Source organism: Podarcis muralis, chromosome 16, assembly GCF_964188315.1.
Source record: "Podarcis muralis chromosome 16, rPodMur119.hap1.1, whole genome shotgun sequence".
Lineage (NCBI taxonomy): Eukaryota > Metazoa > Chordata > Lepidosauria > Squamata > Lacertidae > Podarcis > Podarcis muralis.
This window is the reverse complement of record NC_135670.1, coordinates 14,265,294-14,288,347: the sequence shown is the minus strand read 5'-3', so window position 1 is coordinate 14,288,347 and position 23,054 is coordinate 14,265,294. Positions and strand designations below refer to the sequence as shown.

Sequence of the window (23,054 nt, the reverse complement as noted above, 5' to 3'; positions counted from 1 at the left end):
ATCCTCACCCCCCCCCCCAACACTGGCCCTTGGCCACGCTGGCTGGGACTTGTTCAGCCACATCTGGAAGGCCAAAGATTCCTTGCAGCCGCCCACCAGTGGCTTTTGCACTTTGGGGTCTTGGCTCAAAGGTGAGGACTTTGTTTCCCTGAGCCGGGAGAAGCCCATTTGACATCCTTCAGACATTTGTTGGGCTCCAACTCCCATCATCCCTTGAAGGAGTTGGGGGGTCCAGCAGCATCCATGTTGCCTATTCCTGCCCTAAGCATTTGGTGCCCACGTCTTTCTTTGCTGAGTTGCCATCGTTTTGCAGGTATGCTGGTGTGGAGCACTCCCTGGTCCTGAATGGGGTAACTGTGCCCCTGAAGGACCAGGTGCGCAGCCTGGGAGTCATTTTGGACTCACAGCTATCCATGGAGGCGCAGGTCAATTCTGTATCCGGGGCAGCTGTCTACCAGCTCCATCTGGTACGTAGGCTGAGACCCTACCTGCCCGCGAACTGTCTCGCCAGAGTGGTGCATGCTCTAGTTATCTCCCGCTTGGACTACTGCAATGCGCTCTACGTGGGGCTACCTTTGAAGGTGACTCGGAAACTACAGCTAATCCAGAATGCGGCAGCTAGACTGGTGACTGGGGGCGGCCGCCGAGACCACATAACACCGGTCTTGAAAGACCTACATTGGCTCCCAGTACATTTCCAAGCACAATTCAAAGTGCTGGTGTTGACCTTTAAAGCCCTAAACGGCCTCGGCCCAGTATACCTGAAGGAGCGTCTCCACCCCCATCATTCTGCCCGGACGCTGAGGTCCAGCGCCGAGGGCCTTCTGGCGGTTCCCTCATTGCGAGAAGCAAAGCTACAGGGAACCAGGCAGAGGGCCTTTTCGGTAGTGGCGCCCGCCCTGTGGAACGCCCTCCCATCAGATGTCAAAACGATAAACAACTACCTGACATTCAGAAGACATCTTAAGGCAGCCCTGTTCAGGGAAGTTTTTAATGTATGATATTTTAGTTTTTTTTTGTTTCTATGGAAGCCGCCCAGAGTGGCTGGGGAAACCCAGCCAGATGGGCAGGGTACAAATAATAAATTATTATTATTATTATGGCTTTCAACTATATTGGTTAGAGCGTGGTGCTGATGCCAAGGTTGCAGGTTTGATCCCCGTATGGGGCAGCTGCATATTCCTTGCAGGGGGTTGGAATAGATGATCCTTCTGCTCTGCAGTTCTATTATTCTGTATATTAGGATGTGTATTTAGAGTGCCTTGAGACCACTGTGTTACAGAAAGTGGCCTATACAGCGGTACCTCTGGTTACAAACTTAATTCGTTCCGGAGGTCCGTTCTTAACCTGAAACCGTTCTTAATCTGAGGTACCACTTTAGCTAATGGGGCCTCCTGCTGCCGCCGATTTCTGTTCTCATCCTGAGGTAAAGTTCTTAACCCAAGCTATTACAGTGGTACCTCGGGTTACAGGCGCTTCAGGTTACAGACTCCGCTAACCCAGAAATAGTGCCTCGGGTTAAGAACTTTGCTTCAGGATGAGAACAGAAATCACACAGCTGCGTCAGCGGGAGGCCCCATTAGCTAAAGTGGTACCTCAGGTTAAGAACAGTTTCAGGTTAAGAACGGACCTCCAGAATTAATTAAGTTCTTAACCCGAGGTACCACTGTACTTCTGGGTTAGCGGAGTCTGTAACCTGAAGTGTTTGTAACCCGAGGTACCACTGTAAAACCATCCTGTGTTGGTGACGATCGCCCTTGCACTGTTGTGTTTGGGGACCCCTGTGCCCATTCTGCTGAAAGGGCCCCCCGAATCTGCCCCCAGATCCCTACTCTGATGGTACCACTGCTTCCGTGTTTCCTACTTTTGCCGTTGTGGGAACAAGGCACCATGCGGACGTGGCACAAGCGCTGGTCAGCATGTGTCCCCCCCCCCCCCCAATTTCATTTTGCCGTTGTCAAGAACCAACCCGCAAGGCTGAAAAGAGAGAGCAAGCAAGGAAGAGCCCCTGTCCACAACCCCCACCACCCTCTGCTTCCTGCCCAGCCAAAGTGGAGACAAAGGGTCTCCAGCCAGGAAGCAGATGGCCGGATCCTGGCTCTCCGATAACGAGGAGTCAACCTCAACAATCACCGGACATGCTTGTTGCTCTGCAGCTGGATCTCCCCAGGCTCAAAAAGGGCTGGCTTGTGAGTGTGTGAGTTCTAACCTCAGATGTTCCTGCCCTGCTGGAGAGAAGGAATCTGCCGTGGCCCCACGCCGTGGAATGTGCAGAAGGTTTCGGTTTTAATTTAAAAGGTGTATATCGCTTCCCAAGGGACATGGGTGGCGCTGTGGATAGATAATATAAGATAGGACTTGCTGATCAGAAGGTTGGTGGTTCAAATCCCCACAACGGCATGAGCTCAGTCCATGCTCCTGCCAACCTAGCAGTTTGAAAGCACGTCAAAGTGCAAGTAGATAAATAGGTACTGCTCCAGCGGGAAGGTAAACGGCGTTTCCGTGCGCTGCTCTGGTTCGCCAGAAGCGGCTTAGTCGTGCTGGCCACATGACCCGGAAGCTGTACGCTGGCTCCCTTGGCCAATAAAGCAAGATGAGCGCCACAACCCCAGAGTCGGTCACGACTGGACCTAATGGTCAGGGGTCCCTTTACCTTTACCTATATCGCTTCCCACCAAAAAAGCCCCGAGTTGTTTCCACAAGCTGATGTGGAGGAAATCCACCATGGTATGAAGCACTCTCTGTGCAACTGCAGGTGGGAGCTGCCCAAAGGAACCTTTCTTGGCTGGCCGGGCAAAGAGATGATTTGCCAAAGCACAAAAGTCTCTTGCAGAGGAGATTTTCAGAGTAGTGGGGTTTATGGTAGGGCCATAGAGTCCCCATGGCCAGAGAGAGAGAGAGAGAGAGTCCTGGAGGGTCACAGTTGGCCCCTAGACTTGAAGTTGATCACCTCTGATTTAGGGCCAGGCCCGTTCTTCAGTGGTGGTTTGCTCAGAAAAAGCTCCCGAAACTGACTTGGCAGAAGTCAGCTTCTGAAAAGCAAGGAAAGTCAGATTCCCCTTTTCTAGGTGGGCTATAGAGGCTGAGAGAAGCAACTTTCAAGGCAAATGTGGCAGGAAGAACAGTTTATTGAGGGCTGTATGAAACCTTCAGCTGCAGAGGCAATGCATCTGAATATCAGCTACTGGGGCAGTGGCGTAGCGTGGGGGGTGCAGGGGGGGCCGGCCGCACCGGGCGCAACATCTGGGGGGGGCACCACTAATCTAGTGGAAGAGACTCGAGTGCTAAAATCCACGGGTTAAAGGTAAAGGTAAAGGTACCCCTGCCTGTACGGGCCAGTCTTGACAGACTCTGGGGTTGTGCGCCCATCTCACTTAAGAGGCCGAGGGCCAGCGCTGTCCGCAGACACTTCCGGGTCACGTGACCAGCGTGACAAGCTGCATCTGGCGAGCCAGAGCCGCACACAGAAACGCCGTTTACCTTCCCGCCAGTAAGCGGTCCCTATTTATCTACTTGCACCCGGGGGTGCTTTCGAACTGCTAGGTTGGCAGGCGCTGGGACCGAGCGGCGGGAGCGCACCCCGCCGCGGGGATTCGAACCACCGACCTTTTGATCGGCAAGCCCTAGGCACTGAGGCTTTTACCCACAGCGCCACCCGCCATCCACGGGTTAGGGGGCGCAAATTACTTGCCTTGCCCCGGGTGCTGACAACCCACGCTACGCCACTGTACTGGGGCTCTTGCTTTCAGTTTCCTCCGGTGGCTCCTAGAGGCATCTAGTTGTCCAGGATGCTGGACTGGATGGGCTTTTGGTCTCATCCTGATGTTCACTCTTCAGCCCCCAAAGAAAGGAGATCCTCACTTGCAAATAAAGCACATGCCGTGTGTTTTATATATATAGATATATATATTTGTGTTAATTTTTATTGGTCACTTTTTAAGCCGAAGCATCTCAAAGCGACTTGCATAATAAAAACAGGGAGAAGCCATGAAAACCAAATATAAAAAAATAGCAATAAGCCTAAAGTGCTCATCCAAGACAATCACACACACATATATATATAAACAAATCCCACCACATTGAAAACAATGAGCACAAAAAGAGGCCGCAGACATAACTAGTTACTCTTCTGGTTAAGAACCAAACACCTGCCTGAGTAAACAGAAATAGTTTTACTGGGCTCCTGAGGACAGGCAACCAGGGCGCCAGGCGTGCTTCCTCCGAGAGAGAGCATTCCAGATGCAGAGAGCCACCACCGAAAAGGCCCGTTCCCATGTTGCCATCCTCCACGATGTGGAGTGTGCAAGTTGGTTCATGTGGGTAGTGGTCCTTGAGGATTTGTGATACATGCTCAGGCCATCTTGCCCCCGGGGTCAGCAATCCAGCTGCTGAATTCTGCACTAGCTGCAGTTCCCGAACAACCTTCAAGGGCAGCTCCATGTATACCGCATTGCAGTAATCTAACACAGGAGGTTATCAGAGCATAGGCCACAGAAGCTGAGGGAAGACACTCCTCTACTGATGCTACTTTTTAGCCTTTGCCAAAACATTGGTCCTGCCATGTTTCCCCATCCCGTGCAGGCAAATAAATTGGGGGCACAAATTTCACTGAATTTCTCCAGGTAGAGGGGAGATCCTGTTTCTCGGTATCTGAGGTTCACCTGTCACACGACAGTACCAGAACTTCTATCTTGTCTGCCAACTGTGGGCACCCAGGTTACCATTTTACATCCCCCATAATGCCCCAGAACTAGCGTTGCCCCACGGTATTGTGGGAGAAAAACTGGGGGTGGGGGATGGCGGACAATATTTTGGGAGAAATCTTCAAAGTGACCTTTTCCAGGGAGGCAAGAAAAAGAAACCCCCAAGTGTTATTTTTAAAACATCTGAGGAATTTCGACTCCGCTCTCTATTTTTAACCAGCGGCTCAGGAGGACTAGGAACTTGGGTGTTTGTCTTCTAGGAAGCCCAAGCTTTTCAATTCTGCAAAGCCATGGAGCAAACTTTCCTGTACCCAGGACAGACAGATCCAGATTCTCTGACATCCACAGAGCCCATAAGGCTCCCCGTATTTTCCCTCAGAAAAATCCCTTCCACAAACCCAGACTTGTGGTTTGTGCTAAAGGAGACTTTGATCAGCTGCCTGATCAATTCACAGGGGATTCCTCTCCTCCTGCCCTCCCAACAGCACAACAAACACTCCTCCTGTTCATCTTTAGCAGGATAATTGTTCCGAACCAATGAAGTTGCCGCCTTCATTTTGCCACAGGCTTTGTTGACAAAGGATGCACCCTCTTAGAAGAGCAAAACAACACCCAAATTAACTAAATGAGACATTAAGACAAGGCGAAGCAGTGGGAGGTGTGAGTTTATAATAAAAAATATCTGTCTTCAACCGGCTCCACCCCTGGGCGACATAAGGGTATCCCACCTCATCCAGGAGATGGGAAATAATTTTGGGCACAAAGATCAGTCTTTGGTGGTTCACGGAAGATTAACATCAGCGTTTCTATGCCTGGCTTTGAAGAAAGCAGATTCTACAATAGTTTGAGAAAAGGAAGTGGAAAGGTGCACAGTAAAAGGCTTGTTTATTCTAAAACCACTAGGATATCAAGGGTAAGGGTTGTGGTTTTTTTTAAGTGTTGTGAAAAGTCATAAAACAATTGGAGGGGGACATTTGAGGCCATTGAGTTCCACCCCCTTGGCCGAAGCAGGAAATCCCAAACTAGAGCCCACCCCACAAAGAGATGGTTGTCCTGCCTCGGCCACCAGCAAGGAGAAACAAGGAATGACTTGAGTTCTGGTAGGGTGGGAGGGAAGATGGTCTGGTCCTTCTTGAGGACCGGCAACTTGACTCCAAGCACTTGGGTGCAGGCGGCAGAACGAGAGGCCTGCGAGGTCTCCGGCCAGCAGAGGAGGCAAGGACCCCAAATGAGGTATGTATACAGATGACCAGGAGAACCATTGGCAGCAAAAAAAAACCCCACCCAAGCCTGGGCAGAAGCGGCCTAGAAACCGCAACGGTCTGGAGACGCCGCTCTCCGGACTTTCCACCACAGAGCCAGGGGGTCCCTCCTGGTCCTCAGAGCGCCAACAAGGTGGGGGAGTTGAGTGAATCGGAGGAGTGGTCGCCGCTGCTGCTGCGCCGGTGGGCAGAGGAGCAGGCCTCATGTGGGAAACCAGAGCCCGAGGGGCCATCGGGGTCCCCCGGTGTGGGGTAGGTGAAGACCAGGCTTGGGGTGAAGGGGGTGAGGGACGGCGTGGGCATCAGGGTCGGGGTGTGCAGAGCCTCTGGCTCCAGCAGGCCGCTGGGTGGCAGAGTGATGCTGGGAGGCACTGGAGCTGCTCTGCGAGGGGCGCTGGGGCCCGGCGGGGACTCCCGCTTGACCGGAAGCTGGGCGAGGGTCCCCGGCCGGCTTTGGCCCTCTTCCTCTTCTCCCGAGGACTCCTCAGGGACTTTGCAGGCCGGTCGATGAGCCTCCAGGACCAGCTCCAGCCGCTCCTTCTGCTTCTGCAGTTCCGCAATCTCCTTCTTCAGCCCAGATTGCTCAGCCTCCAGCTGGTCCGTCTCCTGGGGAGGGGGGAAAATGCAGATTTCTTAACTTTTTCAAAGAGGGCAGGAGAGAAACAGGCAAAAGGGAACTGTTGAGTACAATAGCACGCCCTAGGGCAGAGTGTAGAAGACCCTCTTCACATTCCTTTCTAGGCAATCCCCAGGGGCCACAAGCCAGTGGTGGGTGGGGCCAGAAGCAAAACAGCCACCACAGCTGGTGAACCAAGAGGCCTGGTCAGAGCTCAAGGATGATACTTCAGGCAAGGAGAGTGCCAAGCAAGACCGGGGAGGGTTGGGGCCTGTGGAGAGGATCAAGGGCCAGATATGAAGGCCCAGGGGGCCGCATATTGCTTCTACCACTTTACTAAGAGGGCTCTCTGCCTGTTTTTGTAGATTGTATTTCTCGGGGACTGGAAACTTCCCACTGAGTATTTAAAGAACTACTATAGGTAGCTGAAAACGCGAGCAGGACTGGAAATAGGAGCAATCTTATTATTAAGACAAATAGGTCCAATGGAATGCATTGAATGGTATAGTCGAAATAAGCAGCATTTAAGGGTAAATATGTGGTGCTGTGGGTTAAACCACAGAGCCTAGGACTTGCCGATGGTCAGTGGTTCAAATCTCCATGACAGGGTGAGCTCCCGTTGCTCGGTTCCTGCTCCTGCCAACCTAGCAGTTCGAAAGCACGTCAAAGTGCAAGTAGATAAGTGCAAGGTAAACGGCGTTTCCGTGCGCTGCTCTAGTTCGCCAGAAGCGGCTTAGTCATGCTGGCCACATGACCCGGAAGCTGTACACCGGCTCCCTCGGCCAGTAAAGCAAGATGAGCGCCACAACCCCAGAGTCGGTCACAACTGGACCTAATGGTCAGGAGTCCCTTTACCTTTACCTTATGGAAACCATGGAAGTGGAGGATGGGAAGTCAATGGATAAAGTAACTTACGGCTTATGTTAAAATTTGTAAAGATTCTTGTTTTCTTTGTGAAAAATCAGTAAATAGGATTATGTAAAAAAAAAAGAAGATTGTATGCCTGTTGGTAGTGATTGTCTTGGTTCTGATTCTGTGCAATCTGCTCTGGGAGCCTTTTTTTGGGGGGGCTGAAGATTGGGGTGCAAACACTAAATAACTAAATAAAAGAGTCCACCTTCCAGAAGTACCAGGGAGAGCATGGGAGAGTCACTTACGGCTTGCAAGGTGTCTGTTAATTCCTTCCGGCGATTCCGGCACTTGGCTGCTGCCAGCTTGTTCCTCTCCCTCCGCAGCCGCCGCCGCTCCTCCTCCTCGGGTGTCAGCTGCAGAAGACGGGCACATCAGAGGCTGCTTCACACCAAATATCAAACCCCATTCATCCACCTAGCTCAGTTTTGTCTCCAGAGTTTCAGACAGGAGTCTGTCCAAGCCCTGCCCTGGGAAATGGTAGGGATTGAACCCAGATCCTTTTCCATGGAAAGCAGGTGCTCTACCGCTGAGCTATGGCCTTTCCCCCTTGAAATAAAGTTGCTAGTCCACATGGTCCTGAACTGAGTTGATTTGAACAGGAAGTTGACTCATCATAGCTCAGTTGGTGCTGATAATGCCAAGGTTGCAAGGCTGATCCCCGGATGGGACAGCTGCATATTGGGTTGGACTAGATCAGGGTCTCTCAAACTTGGGTCTCCAGCTGTTTTTGGACTACAACTCCCATCATCCCTAGCTAGTGGAATCAGTGGTCAGAGATGATGGGAATTGTAGTTCAAAAACAGCTGGAGACCCAAGTTTGAGAGACCCTGGAGTAGATGATCGTCAGGATCCCTTCCAACTCTATAATTCCACAAGTCTATGACTGGAGGCAGCTCTCTCTCCAAACTGGAGTACCGTCTATGCGCTTCATGGACAGCAGAGGGCGCAAGTGCCTACGGAAACGCAGCTGAGATGGTCCACCAACAGCATCTTGGCCTTAATCTCTAGCGAATCTCTAGTGAAAATATGTGTCCTTTTCTTCCAGTACTGCTTCTGTGCCCTTCCGCAGCTACGTGATGGGCAGAGAAGCTAAACAGGCCCCCCTCCTGCTGCCGCCTCTCCAGGCCATCAAAAAGAGATAGCTGGCAAACCTATGCCTGTTGCACGGCTATGAAAGATCCCACCAGGCAGATAAAAAAGCAGGCCATGTTTAATTTACACTAGCAGCTCAGCCGTTTTTGGAGACTGGACTCTGCTGGAAGCGCCCTCTTGCACTTTCCTTGCATGTGCCAAGGTTTAGCGGGCCTGCACTCTGTGCATGCCCAGAGGCCCTCTTGAGGCATCTACAGACTGCGTGATAATGTTCATTCAGTGCTGGACGGAGGTGCATTTCAAGGGTACTGTGCACATGACATAATCCCCACCCCACACTATGGGCTGATCATCCCCCCCCCAAAAAAATATAGTCCAGCCCCCCACAAGGTCCGAGGGACAGTGGACCGGTCCCCTGTTGAAAATGTTTGCTGACCCCTGGCCTAAGCACATGCTTATTTTGCATAATGCTTAATCCAACCCTGACAAGAGAGCCTTTGGCCATGTCCAGAGTGCAGGCCTGCTGAGTTTATCAACATGCTGAGGATATACAAAGCTAAGTACACATGAAGACTTTGAAATGTGCAGGGCTGGTTTTCTTCCCAGAGTGCTTTGTGCATCGTGCTTTGCAACAGTACATCCCTTTGTGCTATCATATTGCTTAACATGGGAATTTCTATCCCAGCTATCTGCCCATGCCGTTGGGTGTTTCAAAGGATGTCGGCTTGTATCATGTTCTGGGCTCCCCTCCCCCTAGTTAGTCCACCCATAGGACGCCACACCTTGCAACCAGGCTGTTCCAACCTCACCTTTATATATGTATAAAGGCGAATCCTAGAGTTGGAAGGGATCCCACGGATCATCTAGTGTCCAACCCCCTGCAATGGAATAATGCACCCATATGATCAGCAACACACTCTAACCAAAGATTTAGTTTTGCCAAAAGCTGACCTTTTTTTTTTTTTGTGCAAAATCTAAAATAATAAAATGAAGTTTTGGAGCTATTTTTAAGGAAATCAGGGAAACTTCCAGCATTAGTTGCCATACATCTGAATTTTCCTAGACATTTCAGCGATTTCCGCCAGGACACTGTTTCCGATGGCCGGATCCCGGCTATGTCCGGGAAATTCCGGACATATGGCAACCCTCGTGTGGGTGACACAGCCCTGCAGCATCCCTGGGCCCAACCTAATAGGAGTAGACCTAAGAAAATGGTTTCTGTGGCCATGAAGGGGCAACAAGTACTTGAGAAGCACATTCTTGTTCCAAAATGGAGTAAAATGTTTCCCAAAGAGCATGCTTTAGATCAGGGGTCAGCAAACTTTTTCATCAGGGGGCCGGACTATAATTTTTTTGCGGGGAGGGGGGGAATGGACGAATTCCTATGCCCCACAAATAACCCAGAGATGCATTTTAAATGAAAGGACACATTCTACTCATGTAAAAGCACGCTGATTCCCGGACCGTTCGCGGGCTGGATTTAGAAGGCGATTGGGCTGGATCTGGCCCCCAGGCCTTAGTTTGCCCACGCATGTGGTTCTCAACCTGTGGGTCCCCAGATGTTGTTGGACTACAACTCCCATCATCCCTGAGCTAGCCTTGCTAGCTAGGGGTGATGGGATTTGTAGTTCAACAACATCGGGGGACCCACAGGTTGAGAAAGGCTGGCTTAGGGCATCAAGGGAAGCAGGGAAATTTTCATTGCCGGATTTTTAACATTAATGGTCATAAATTACTCAGCTGAGTGTTTCTTTTCTCAGTTGAAGTTTATTAAAAAATCCCAGCGGAAGAACTCTGCAACAAGGCAGGCTGGGTGCCTTCTCTCTCTACCAAGCATAGGAGCAGATGTACTACGTAATATTCATTCTGAGGACCAGGGCTGTCTTTAGCCTATGTGCCGCTGGGCTGCAAAGATCCACCCAGCGCCCCCAAATTTAGTTTAGCCCCCAAATTAGCGCCACCACACACAAACTTATAAGTATTGTTTAGGCACCGACTTAGGAGAATCATCAAGTCGTGTCAAAGGTCCCACTGACCCCGCTGCCGCATAGCAGCTCAATACAATACGTAACATAATATTTTGATGTAAGAGTTAATTTCGCATGCACGGCATCATTGTGAATGACAAGCGCCGCTGCTGGTGCAGTGCGTCTTTGGTAGATGAGCGCACAAAGTCAAAAGTCCTTTAGTGAAACAGTAGGTATACATTTCGGTAATACCTAGGTATATGTGTATTTTGTTTTTTCTAGCTTGATCAAAATTATTTATTATTTAATAACAGGTAGATAGTTAAGAGCTTAGGCGGCTTCAGCGGCAGGCACCTGGTGCCCCCCAGAATTCGGCACCCGGGTGCCCCGCACCCCTTGCTCCCTCAGGTAAATATGGCCCTGCTGAGGACCTGATCAAAGTCAATGCCATAAGAAAAAGCAGGAGAACATTTTTTCAAATATAAAGTAGAAGTACAGTGGTACTGTTCTTAACTAGAGGTGGGCTTTCGCTAATGGGGCCTCTTGCTGCCGCTGCGCTGCCGGCACACGATTTCCATTCTCATCCTGGGGCAAAGTTCTCAACTCATGGTAACTCTTCCAGGTTAGCAGAGTTTGTAACCTGAAGCATTTGTAACCTGAGGCGTTTGAAACTCAAAGTACCACTGTATACAAAACCAAAGATTCTTATCCATCTTATTGTAGGTTTTTTTTTGTTTTTTAACAGAATTTCATTTTACGGTTTATTATTTGCTTATACAGTGCTACCTCGGGTTAAGAACTTAATTCGTTCCGGAGGTCCGTTCTTCACCTGAAACTGTTCTTAACCTGAAGCACCACTTCAGCTAATGGGGCCTCCCGCTGTCGCCATGGCGCGATTTCTGTTCTCATCCTGAAGCAAAGTTCTTAACCTGAGGTAATATTTCTGGGTTAGCAGAGTCTGTAATATGAAGCGTCTGTAACCTGAGGTACCACTGTATTTTGACATATATGGGGGCACCAAAATCCTTTAAGTGCTTCGGGCCTCTTAATCCTGCCTCTTGTACATTCTTTGCATGTTCCAAGCCTGCCCTCAGAGTCTCTTCCCTCCTTTTTAACCTCCTCTATCTAGGAGGCAACAGCAGATCTTTGCCACACTGAAATGTCGCTGCACAAATGCACTAAGCTTCACATATTTTTCAGGAACCTTCTGCTGTCATCTACCCACTGGGCCTTCCACATTCCCTCCCTGCCCACCCACCCTAATACTCACATGCTCCGAATGACGCCTCCGCGGTGTCAGGATTGGCCCAGCAGTGCGGATCACACCCGGCCGAATGCCTGGAGGATAGTGCGGGCAACGGTAGGGTCGCGGGTAAGGGGGGATTCCTGGAGAAGCGCCCATGATGGTGGGCTGAACCATCCACTGTAGGTCGTGGCTGGTGGTGATGGTGTTGAGGTTGGGGACAAAGCCGCTGGCGGCACTGCTGCTGCTGCTGCTGCCGGCCCCGGGATCAGACGGGTACTTCTGCTGGAGGGGAAGAAGACAAAGAGGGTCACAAACAGAGCTTGGGCGTCTCTGCGGAGAGATCTGCCGGAGCTCAGAAGCCACCAACGAGCGCACAAACTTTCCTAGGAGGAAAAGGCCTCCTTTCGCAGCCTGGGTGGAATCTAGACATGTCTAAAAAACCGCTGCGAAAATGCTTTTTAAGAAAAATTGAATTTGCCATTAGCTCACCATCGCCATCTAGTGTCACATTTGTATAATGCACTTAAAACATTATATTTGCAGCTGTACAGCTGAGTCCTTGGTGCCTTCCAGATGAGTTGGACTGCAACAGATTGGCCATTTTAGAGACTGCACTCTGGGCATGCCTAAAGGCACTCTTTCAAGCGCTTTGTATGTTCTGAGGTTTTGCATGCCTGACTCAAAAGGAAGTCCCCCCCTTGCCCCCCTTTTAACCCTGCTGGAGCAGGGGGGCACAGCAAATCGCGAGCTTAGCAAAATTAAAATGTTGCTATATACTGTACATAGAGACACAGCTGCCATGCTGCATGGCTGCTGGAAGGGGCTGCTGGGAGTTGTAGTCCAAAACATATGGAGGGCACCAGGTCAGGGGAAGGTTGCTGGACATGTCACCCTAGACTTCACCAATAAGGTTCCCCCCAGATGTTTTCGACTACATCTCCCATCAGCCGCGGCTGGCAGTCATGTTGCATGCCTGATGGGAGTTGTAGTCCAAAACATTACATTGGTGAAGGTTGCTCTACTCAAATTCTCATCCAGATTACTAATTTACTCCTCCCTTCCGGTGTTCTGGCCAATGACAGTGAAGCTGCTGGTAGAGGAGAGAAGTATTTTGCCACCTCTTCCCCATTTTACTACACAAAATAATTAAAACAAACCATACTTCTCCCTTTTTTAAAAGGCAGGCTGCTCTCGCCCCCTTTTGCATTGACTTCACCTCCACAGCTTTTGGAACTGGCTGAGTTTCAAAACCAAGCACAGAGGCATGCAGGTGCAACTGGGCCCATAGTTCAGTCAGTAGAACACAAGACTCTTAATCTATGGGTCACGGATTCGAGTCCCACATTGGGCAAAAGATTTCTGCATAGATGATCCTCTACAATTCTCCTATCCAAGTACTAACCAGACCTGCCCCCGATTAGCTTCCGAGATCAGACGAGATTGGGCATGTTCAGGGTAGCATGGATAAACAGTGGCGTGTGGTGAAATTTTTCGTAGGGGAACAGTTAGCGCCAGAGGGAACCAGCTTGTGAGGGCAATCGGAGGGGTGACGTCACAACAGTGACATCCAGTGCCGGATTTACGTATAAGCTAAACAAGCTATAGCTTAGGGCCCCACTCTCTTCCAAAAAAATAATGAAAAAAACCCTGGATGTACATTTCCAAAATATAAGATAAAAAACAAATAAAATAAAAACTACATACAGCAACAGTGTTTTGTGTTGTGTATGGACCTAATAGGTATCTAAAGCCATTTGCACATATTGCCACGCAACCAGTCCATGCAGAATGTAGCTTGCTCTCTAAAATAGGGTGCCTACATTCTGCATGGACTGGTTGCGTGGCAATATGTGCAAATGGCTTTAGATACCTATTAGGTCCATAAATTACCATATAGCATATATTCAACACAAAAAACAGCGGCAATTTGTTGGACCTATAAAGGGCCCCACTACCTTCAGTAGCTTAGGGCGTCATCAAACCTAAATCCGGCCCTGGTGACGTCACAATGTCACAACATCACAACAACGTCCCATGTGTGCGTATTGTACCTCCCTAAACCAGACAGAAGGCTTCCTGGGCTTTGGGAAGGAAGCACCAAGGGAACATTTAGGGAACTAGCCTTGTCCACCTAGTCCGCTGACCCGCACGCCACTGATGGACATAGACCCAACTATAGAATTCTATTCTTCGATAACAAGGGCTTCTTCTGAAAAGAGAACAAGCCTCTCTTCATCATAGCAACGACAATGTGAATGCCTTCCTTCCTTCAATTTCCACCCCACCAAAGGTGCCCAGTGGTGCAAACAACAACAATGAAAAAAGTACAATCAATTTTAAAACATTAAATAAAAAATCAAATAGCATAAGAACATCAGATAAACCTGGCAACTAGATCAGCCCCCATTATAATTCCAAGCAATTAGCTTGCTACCTTCCCACAGCAGAGCCACTGGGAGCCACCAATAGCCCTATACAGATACCCTCATAGAAAATAAATTCAAGGTTGCCAGAACCTCCCAGGCATCAAATGGCCTCTTAAATCTGGAAGCCCTTCTCCCATCTCACACAGGCTGTAGATAGATAGACAGACAGACAGATAATTTATTACGGTCGGAGACCAGATTATAAAACACACTTGGGGGTACAATCACAGAAGGAAAACAAACATTTAAAAGAATGTACAACAATAAATAAACAATAAACAAAAAGGTTGGCAGTTCGAATCCCCACGGCGGGGTGCGCTCCCGCTGCTCGGTCCCAGCGCCTGCCAACCTAGCAGTTCGAAAGCACCCCCGGGTGCAAGTAGATAAATAGGGACCGCTTACTAGCGGGAAGGTAAACAGCGTTTCCGTGTGCGGCTCTGGCTCGCCAGAGCAGCGATGTCACGCTGGCCACGTGACCCGGAAGTGTCTCCGGACAGCGCTGGCCCCCGGCCTCTAGAGTGAGATGGGCGCACAACCCTAGAGTCTGTCAAGACTGGCCCGTACGGGTAGGGGTACCTTTACCTTTACAACAATAAATTTAAAATTTATAAATGCAATAAGCATATAGACACTTAAAACTCTAAGATAAGCTATCGCAGAGAGATGACCCAGAGTCACCCATGGAACCGAGTTTGGGGATTTTCTTAATGAACTAGTTTGGATTGGGGGATGGTCTGCACCTACAGATCTGTACACAGAATCTGGCGACCATCCGGGTCGTCTTATGATCTTTGCCTAACAGGAAAAGGTCAAATTTTTGCTTTTTTGGGAGGTCAGTGAGCCTCACCAGCAGGGGATCAATGGTCTCACTACGTGCCTCTTCATAAAAGGGACATCTAAAGTTCTCTGAGCTTCCTATATCCCCCAATGAACAGAAGCAAAGTCTCTGAGCATATGGAACTTTTTTAAACACAGGCTGTAGATTTCGGGACAGCATTGAGAGCGGCAGACTTGACCCGCAGGGCCCAACCCACTGGTAACCTTCTCCTGCACAAACCATGTGCATAGGATAGCTCGATGGGTAGAGCATGAGACTCTTAACCTCAGGGTCGTGGGCAGAAGATTCCTGGATGGCAAGGGGTTGGACTACTGGACCCTCGTGGTCCCTTCCAGCTCGACGATTCTATGATTCTAGGACCAGGAAGAGTTGCACAATAATGGGAGATTCGTTTCCATGAACCTCGTGCAAGATAATTTCCTGGAAGACAGAGCCCTTGCCTGCCCAAGATACTTAAGGAAGAGAGAATATGAAAAGAGATCTGCTGGATCCGGCCAACTGCCCAGCAAGTCCAGCATCCTGTCCTCTCAGTGGTCAAATAGATGCCTGGGTAAAAGGTAAAGGTAAAGGGACCCCTGACCATTAGGTCCAGTCGTGACAGACTCTGGGGTTGCGGCACTCATCTCACTTTATTGGCCAAGGGAGCCAGCGTACAGCTTACGGGTCATGTGGCCAGCATGACTGAGCCGTTTCTGGCGAACCAGAGCAGCACACGGAAACGCCATTTACCTTCCCGCTGGAGTGGTACCTATTTATCTACTTGCACTTTGACGTGCTTTCAAACTGCTAGGTTGGCAGGAGCTGGGACCAAGCAAAGGGAGCTCACGCCGTCATGGGGATTCAAACCACCAACCTTCTGATCGGCAAGCCCTAGGCTCTGTGGTTTAACCCACAGCGCCACCCGCGTCCCATCTAGATGCCTGGGAGAGGTCACCAAACAGGAACCAGAGCGCAATGCAACTTTCCCGGCTTGCAGTGCCCAACAAGGGTTACTTAGAGGCAGAGAGAGCACAGCCATAGCAGCTAGCCGCCATTATTAACCTTTATTCCCCATGATATTTGTCTAGCTCTCTTTGACAAGTCATCCAAGCCGGTGACCACCTCTCAATCTTGCAGGAACAAGCTTTTTTTATTTCCCACCTCTGGAGCCGAACTGCCTTGGGATAGCAATCTGCCTTTCCCCTCATATCCCAGCTGTGTGAGGCTGCATGCTGGCCCTCTGCACATGCTCAGGAACACTTGTCACCTCACATAGTCAAAGGAAGGACTGCAGCAGAGCTCAGTTCCCAGTCTATTCCCCCACCCTACACAGTGGAGCCATTAAGCCCCAGGGCAGAGAGGAGACAGCTGCCTCTCTACCCCCCGGAATTACGCACCCAGTGCCCTTTTCACACACCCCTTGACCTACTTCCCCAGTAGCCTCTGCCTTTCCCTGAGGCATGTTGGTACACCTCCGGGGAGGCCCGCCCTGGCCTTCTACGTGGGGCAGCTGGCGTCATCTCAGCCGACTCGCTGGGAGCGGCCTCAAAACCTACACAGACTCATTGCCTGCTGTTTCTCTGACACATCCTACCTCCAGCCCAGGTGAGGGTGGGGGAAACCCAGAGCCACCTGTCTCGAGACAAGGCTGTTGCACAGGCCCAGGTAGCCTGCTAGGAAGCAGGACTCCTGGGTTCTTGGCCAGAATCGGGGGTGGGGGAAGGGTTAGAGCAACCTGAAAGAGCCTACTTCCCAATTTTTTGGAGAGGAGAGTCACGATCGGAAAACTTCGTTTTATTACACTTTTAATTTGCTTTATTTATTTCGTAAAATTTGTACACCACTTAACGGGGGGACGGGGGACATTACTGGCAAAATGGCACGCTTCCACCAAGAACCAATTATACCAAGATCCTTGGTATACCAACAGCTCAGTTGACTAGAGTGTGGTGCCAAGGTTGCAGGTTCGATCCCCATATGGGACAGTTGCATTGCAGGGGTTGGACTAGATGATCCTCAGGGTCCCTCCCAACTCTACAGTTTTAATTGTAAGAGGATGAGAACAGCAGATTTTATTCTTTCCATTTTCTGTTTAGTCAACCAGTGAGCTTCAAGACTGAGTGGGTACTGCTGCCACCTGCATCTTCCATGTCCTAGTCTAACACGCTAACCACTAACTACACTGTCTGCAATTTCACTGCAAGGCCGCCACTCTCCCTTGCAGGATAAGTTGGGTCTCTTGGGTAATACACCCTGCTCCTCAAGGGGAGTGATGCACAGTGGTTAGAACAACACAGGGCATGAGTTCAACATATAAAAAACACATTTATAGCCCACCTTTCTTGTAAGGAGTTCAAGGTGGAGCACATTATTCTCCTCCTCTCCACCTTATCCTTAAAAGTAACCCTGTGGCCGTGTCGGGATTCGAACCCTGGTCTCCCAGGTCCTAGCCCAACACTCTGACCATGGCACATTACACTGGTAGAGGCCCAGGCGGAAAATCCTGGATGCTGCAGGGCCAGGAATGGGGGAGGGGAGTGGCTATCAGCCTCTGGATGCTGTTGGACTCCAACTTCCATCAGCCTCAGCCAGCAAGGCCAGCAGTGAGGGATGATGGGAGTTGGAGTTCTGCAACACCCAGAGGTTCCCCAGTCACTGCTGCAGAGAGACACCGCTCCCTCTCTCATCATACTGAACGTGCAGTGGGCTGCATGCAACTGAGTCCTACTCAGAGTAGGCCCCCTTGGCATTAATGCACCCAAGTTTTTCATGTTTATAAATTCCAACTCTGTGTCAGATTCGCTTTGGATTCACAGAAGGTAGGGTCTATCACTTGGGTAGCCAAACTAAGGCCCGGGGGCCGGATCCAGGCCAATCACCTCCTAAATCCGGCCCACGGACTGTCTGGGAATCAGCGTGCTTTTACATGAGTAGAATGTGTGATTTTATTTAAAATGCATCTCTGGGTTATTTGTGGGGCATAGGGATTTGTTCATTCCCCCCCCAAAAAAATATAGTCTGGCCCCCCACAAGGTCTGAGTGACAGTGGACAGGCCCCCTGCTGAAAAAGTTTGCTGACCCCTGGTCTATCACGATCTCTGAGGCAAACCTCCATGTCCACAAGAAGTCTACCTCAGCCTGGGTGCCAGATGTGGAGGGCAAGTAAGAGTTGACAGTAAGAGCTGTTCGACAGTGGAATTTGCTGCCAAGGAGTGTGGTGGAGTCTCCCTCTTTGGAGGTCTTTAAGCAGAGGCGGGTGGCGCTGTGGACGCGGGTGGCGCTGTGGGTAAAAGCCTCAGCGCCTAGGGCTTGCCGATCGAAAATCCCCGCAGCGGGGTGAGCTCCCGTCTTTCGGTCCCAGCACCTGCCAACCTAGCAGTTCGATAGCACTCCCGGGTGCAAGTAGATAAATAGGGACCGCTTAGTAGCGGGAAGGTAAACGGCGTTTCCGTGTGCGGCTCTGGCTCGCCAGAGCAGCGATGTCACGCTGGCCACGTGACCCAGAAGTGTCTCCGGACAGCGCTGGCCCCCGGCCTCTTGAGTGAGATGGGCGCACAACCCTAGAGTCTGTCAAGACTGGCCCGTACGGGCAGGGGTACCTTTACCTTTTACTAAGCAGAGGCTTGACAACCATATGTCAGGAGTGCTCTGATGGTGTTTCCTGCTTGGCAGGGGGTTGGACTCGATGGCCCTTGTGGTCTATTCCAACTCTATGATTCTATGATTCTAAGCCATGCCTTGGCTAGAGGGCTTCCGGCTGGCAACATATTGGACTGGATAGACCCACTTTTCAGAAGGGTTCAGCTGCCAGGCAGATGAAACAGCAGTGACTCTCCTCTGGAAAGCACCATCCCCACCACACACATCTGACACAAAGGGAAAAGAGTTTACATTCCCCTCTCGGACACCCCCTTTTGTTGGTGCTTTTAAGAGAACATTACCCTGGCAGATTTTAAAGACAGACAGCGTCATGGAAAGACAGAAGACGGAGACAGAAGGACCCCCCAGAAGGAGGTGCTGTAACAAATACTACCAGGACTACTTAATTTAACTCTCCCTGCTGGGTTTAGAGAGCACATCGCATAGGGGGTCAGGGGTGGGGAATTGGGTGCCCTCGACCCCCCCAAGTCCCATCCTCCCTGACCATTGTCCAGACTGGCTAGGGATGCTAAGAGATGGAGTGCAACAGTTCTTCCATGTGCATCATCCGCCAACCTTGCAAGGTAGGACGAGAGCTGGCAGATTTTTTAAATTTATTTTTTATTACGTTGAGCCGGTTCCCAGGGGCATTTCGCAAGAGGAGAGGAAGGCGGATTGGGGAAGAACAAAACTCCCAGCTGCCTTTGAAACGGGATCCGAGGAAGGAACGGGAGAGGGGAAGGGCGCCCCACCCTCGCTGTCTGTCGAGCGGGTGACTCGCACTGACGACTGTTCTGATGACTCACCTTGTTATGACACAGCACAAGATGACACAGCAGAAAAAAAGGAGAGCGCGGCCCCTCCCGTCCTGTCCCAGGGAAACGACCCAGGTGTGGATTTTTTTGCGGGGGGGGGGGGGGCAGAGAAAAGTCGCCACCGAGCAAGGACCGTCTGCCCCCCATTTAAATACACGGACCTGAATTTCCCCCCTCTCTGCTAGAATATGGATGTAGGAACAGAGGAAGCTGCCTTATAGCCGGTCAGATCCAATGGTCCATCTAGCTCAGTATTGTCTGCACGGACTGGCAGCAGCTCTCCAGGGGTTTCCGGGGAGGGGCATTCTCAGCCCCACCTGGAGATGCCAGAGATTGAACGTGGGATCTTCTGCTTGCAAGGCAGAAGCTCTCCCACTGAGCTGTGGGCCTTCCCCAAATAAGATTCTTGTTGTGAAGGGATGACTCAGTCGGTAGAGCATGAGACTCAGGGCCGTGGTTTCGAGTCCCACTTCGGGCAAAAGATTCCTCCATGGCCGGGGGTTGGACTAGATGACCCTTGGGGTCCCTTCCCGCTCTACAGTCCTATGAAAGGGGAACAGTGACTTTGACTGTATTAGGTGGGAGGTTTCGTTCCCAGCCTTTCCTGGAGGTCCCGCCAGGGATTGAACCGGGGACCCCCAAGCGATGACTCTTCCCCCTTATTTCTCAATACTAAAATCTCTATTTATTTTTTCTCCAGTAGAGCGTTTCTGATCCAAACCGTATTTTAAAAATGATAATATACCAACATTCTTTGTCCTAGGATCCCTGTACAAGGCAGAAAATTCTCTCCCAATCCCCAAGGTGGCAGTTTTATGTTCCTGGTTGAAGCCATGATCTCCCTTCCTGTTTACTCATGATGAGTTGCAGGAACTCAGGTTATTCCTGGGAAATTTCTGAAAGCACGATCGGCTTAAGGAACTCCTTGCCACAAGGCAGGATGGAAGCCACCAACAGATTGGGGGGGGGGGGGTAATGCAAATTCATTGAGGAAAAGTCTATGTAAGGGATGGAGGGAATCTGTGGCCCTCAAGATGTTGCTGGACTCTGGGTCCCATCAGCCCCAGCCAGCATGCCCAATGGTCAGGGAAGATAGCAACTGAACAACTTCTTGAGTGCTGCAGGTTCCCCATCCTTGAGATCCAAGGCTCTCTTCCACCAATCTCTCACACTTTGCCTTCCACCATACCTTCCTCTGCCTGATGAAGAGCCCCATGGGGTTTAGATGCTGGCATATTTACTTTCTCGCCAACAGTAGCTAGTTTGAGTCATCAATTTATCTTGTTTTCTGGGTGAAAGGCCCCCAGAATTATCAATGCCAACACATAATGATGACTCTGTTTTATTCAATCTAGCCACATCTCTGTGGATTTAGTCACCAAACACCACACACATACAGCAATCCACTAAAATCCACCCCGTCTGTCTCTTCTTATAGGCTCAGCTCTTTCCCTTAACCCCAAATCCCCATTTGCAACCAGAATAAAGGACAGATGAGACATTAGGCTTGTTCACACACTACACTGACCTAGGCTCAAGCAATCTCTATATAGTGTTTTCCATGAGAAAGGGTACACTTTGTTGATTGGTAACAGCTCGCCTACTCTGTGCACAAGGTACACAGACCGTACTCTCAATGTGAGTAACCAAATGAGTGTACTGTACAGCTATTTGTGCACACAGATTGTACGCTTGTTGACTGCAACCTGCGAACATCCCAGATCCTCCTTCGTGTCCCCTGTAGAGTTATCTCCCCATTCCACTGTATGCAGGAATCTTGGGTTCTATTTTATTTTTTGTATCGAACAAGATTTATATATCACTTAATCTTAAAGAAACTCTAAAATTATGGATAAAAACCAGATGTTGTTATTCTGGTTCCCCTCGCCCCCCCTCCCAAAAATAAAATATTTATTTTTATCTAATAGGATTTCTATGCTGCTTAATCATAAGAAATGATGAAAACGCACCCGAAACTTACATTTTTAAACCTCTGCTGTGTGCCAGGCGCTGTACACATACGCTCGCTGTGGATGGGGTTCAAAACTAAACTCCTGCTATCTCTTTCCCTGCAGCTTCCCTCTTGCAAAACCACCAGTTGTCAAAGCCATTCGAAGAACCCACCTCTCTATAATCTCTTTTCAGAGCTGACACTGAATAGCCAAACCTTCATTTGAGAGAAAAATCAGATGCAAGGCGCTTTTACCCACTATGGAAGCCGGGCGTGAGCTACCCCCTAGCGGCCAAAACCGGCACTGCTCCAATAGCCAAAGCGAGCAAAGCGGCTTCTTAAACCCGGATTTGCTCCCGCTCCTTGTTTAGTTTGACCTCCCTTGCCCGTGCCTCTGAGCACATTGAGAGTATTCTTTTTTCTATAGCTGGAAATCATATTGCAATCTAATAAAACGTGTTTATAATTTTAGTAGATAACTATATTAAATAACCTAGAAAACACACACACAATAAATTATCGAATGGAAATAAACCCGGCATAGAGGCACCTATAAAAAAAAGGGCCACAAAATTCCCACTACGCCATCGCTTCATTTTAAGCGTTTGGACAAGCAATACAACACAACAATTCCTTCTCTCTCTTACAGCACCCACTTGACAGAAGCAACCCCTCTCCAACCCCGATTTAGGGGGAAAGGCGCTTGAGATCAGAGGCAGACTGGGGCTCCCCAGGAACAGGGAAACCCGAGCACTTATTCAGAAATTTCAAACCGGGAGCGCGGGAACTATATCATACCCTGGAACTATAAACCCCTCTCCTCCCCATGGGACTCCTGACATAGGAGCCGCGGTCCCTTCGTCCCCTAATAAAATATTGGAGGGGGTCAGCGCCCCCCCCCCCGCTGATTGGCATTGCCATTCAAATAGTGTGCGTGACCCACGTCTTGTGATCGATTATACCTGCCCCCCCCCCAATATTTTATTCAAGCTGGCTCCTGAGGCTTCTGTCTTTGGGGCAATCATCAGTTTCAAGCCTCTGCCCTGGAAGACGCGTGGGGAGGGATCATTTGCCCGGCAATGGCACACTAAAGAGTGTCCAGAGTTAGGAGAGAGTAGGGAGAAAAGCCTTACCTGCTGCGTCCCTGGGCGCAGAGTGGAGGGCCGATGACTCCCGGGAGCAGGTGCCCTTCCCGCTCCGTAACCTTTGTACATCTCTACCCAGCCTCAGCCCAGCGAACTGTCTCACACGCTGAAAAGAGCGCTTTCCATTTGCCTGATTTTTATGAATGGGAGCTCCCAGCCCACGCTATTCTCTAAGGAGGGGGGGATGAGACATCGCTAAACTGCCACTCGGCGTATTCGGGTAGGAAACCCCTCCCCTGAGACCTCATTTCGACAGGGAACCCGATGAACTTTAGAGATGACACCCCCTGCGGGCAAGAAAGACATCTTAAAATACAAGCTAAAGGTTCAGTGGACTGCAGCCTCCCCTAGCTAAAGCCGCACTTGGTTCATTCCAAGGAGTGAGTCAGAGAGCGGTGACGTAGATGCCCTTAAATGGCCTGATTTCTTCCTGTTTGGCGTTCCTCGAAAAGGATTCCCTTTG

At 50.1% G+C, this 23,054-nt stretch overlaps 1 protein-coding gene across 2 annotated transcripts; it reads right to left on the bottom strand.

The window, feature by feature from the left end:
• Positions 1–3,886: 3,886 nt before the first annotated feature.
• FOSL1 (FOS like 1, AP-1 transcription factor subunit) lies at positions 3,887–22,733 on the bottom strand. Of its 2 annotated transcripts, none has more exons than XM_028710159.2 (4): positions 22,580–22,733; positions 11,823–12,080; positions 7,739–7,846; positions 3,887–6,571 (listed from the first exon to the last, which is right to left on the bottom strand). In XM_028710159.2, the coding sequence occupies exons 1-4, from the start codon at positions 22,658–22,660 to the stop codon at positions 6,083–6,085; spliced, it is 936 nt and encodes a 311-aa protein (XP_028565992.2). In that variant the 5' UTR covers positions 22,661–22,733; the 3' UTR covers positions 3,887–6,082. The 2 variants fall into 2 exon arrangements, with proteins under 2 accessions (XP_028565992.2, XP_077776444.1); XM_077920318.1 differs by having other exon boundaries at positions 11,823–12,077; positions 22,580–22,697.
• Positions 22,734–23,054: the final 321 nt, after the last annotated feature.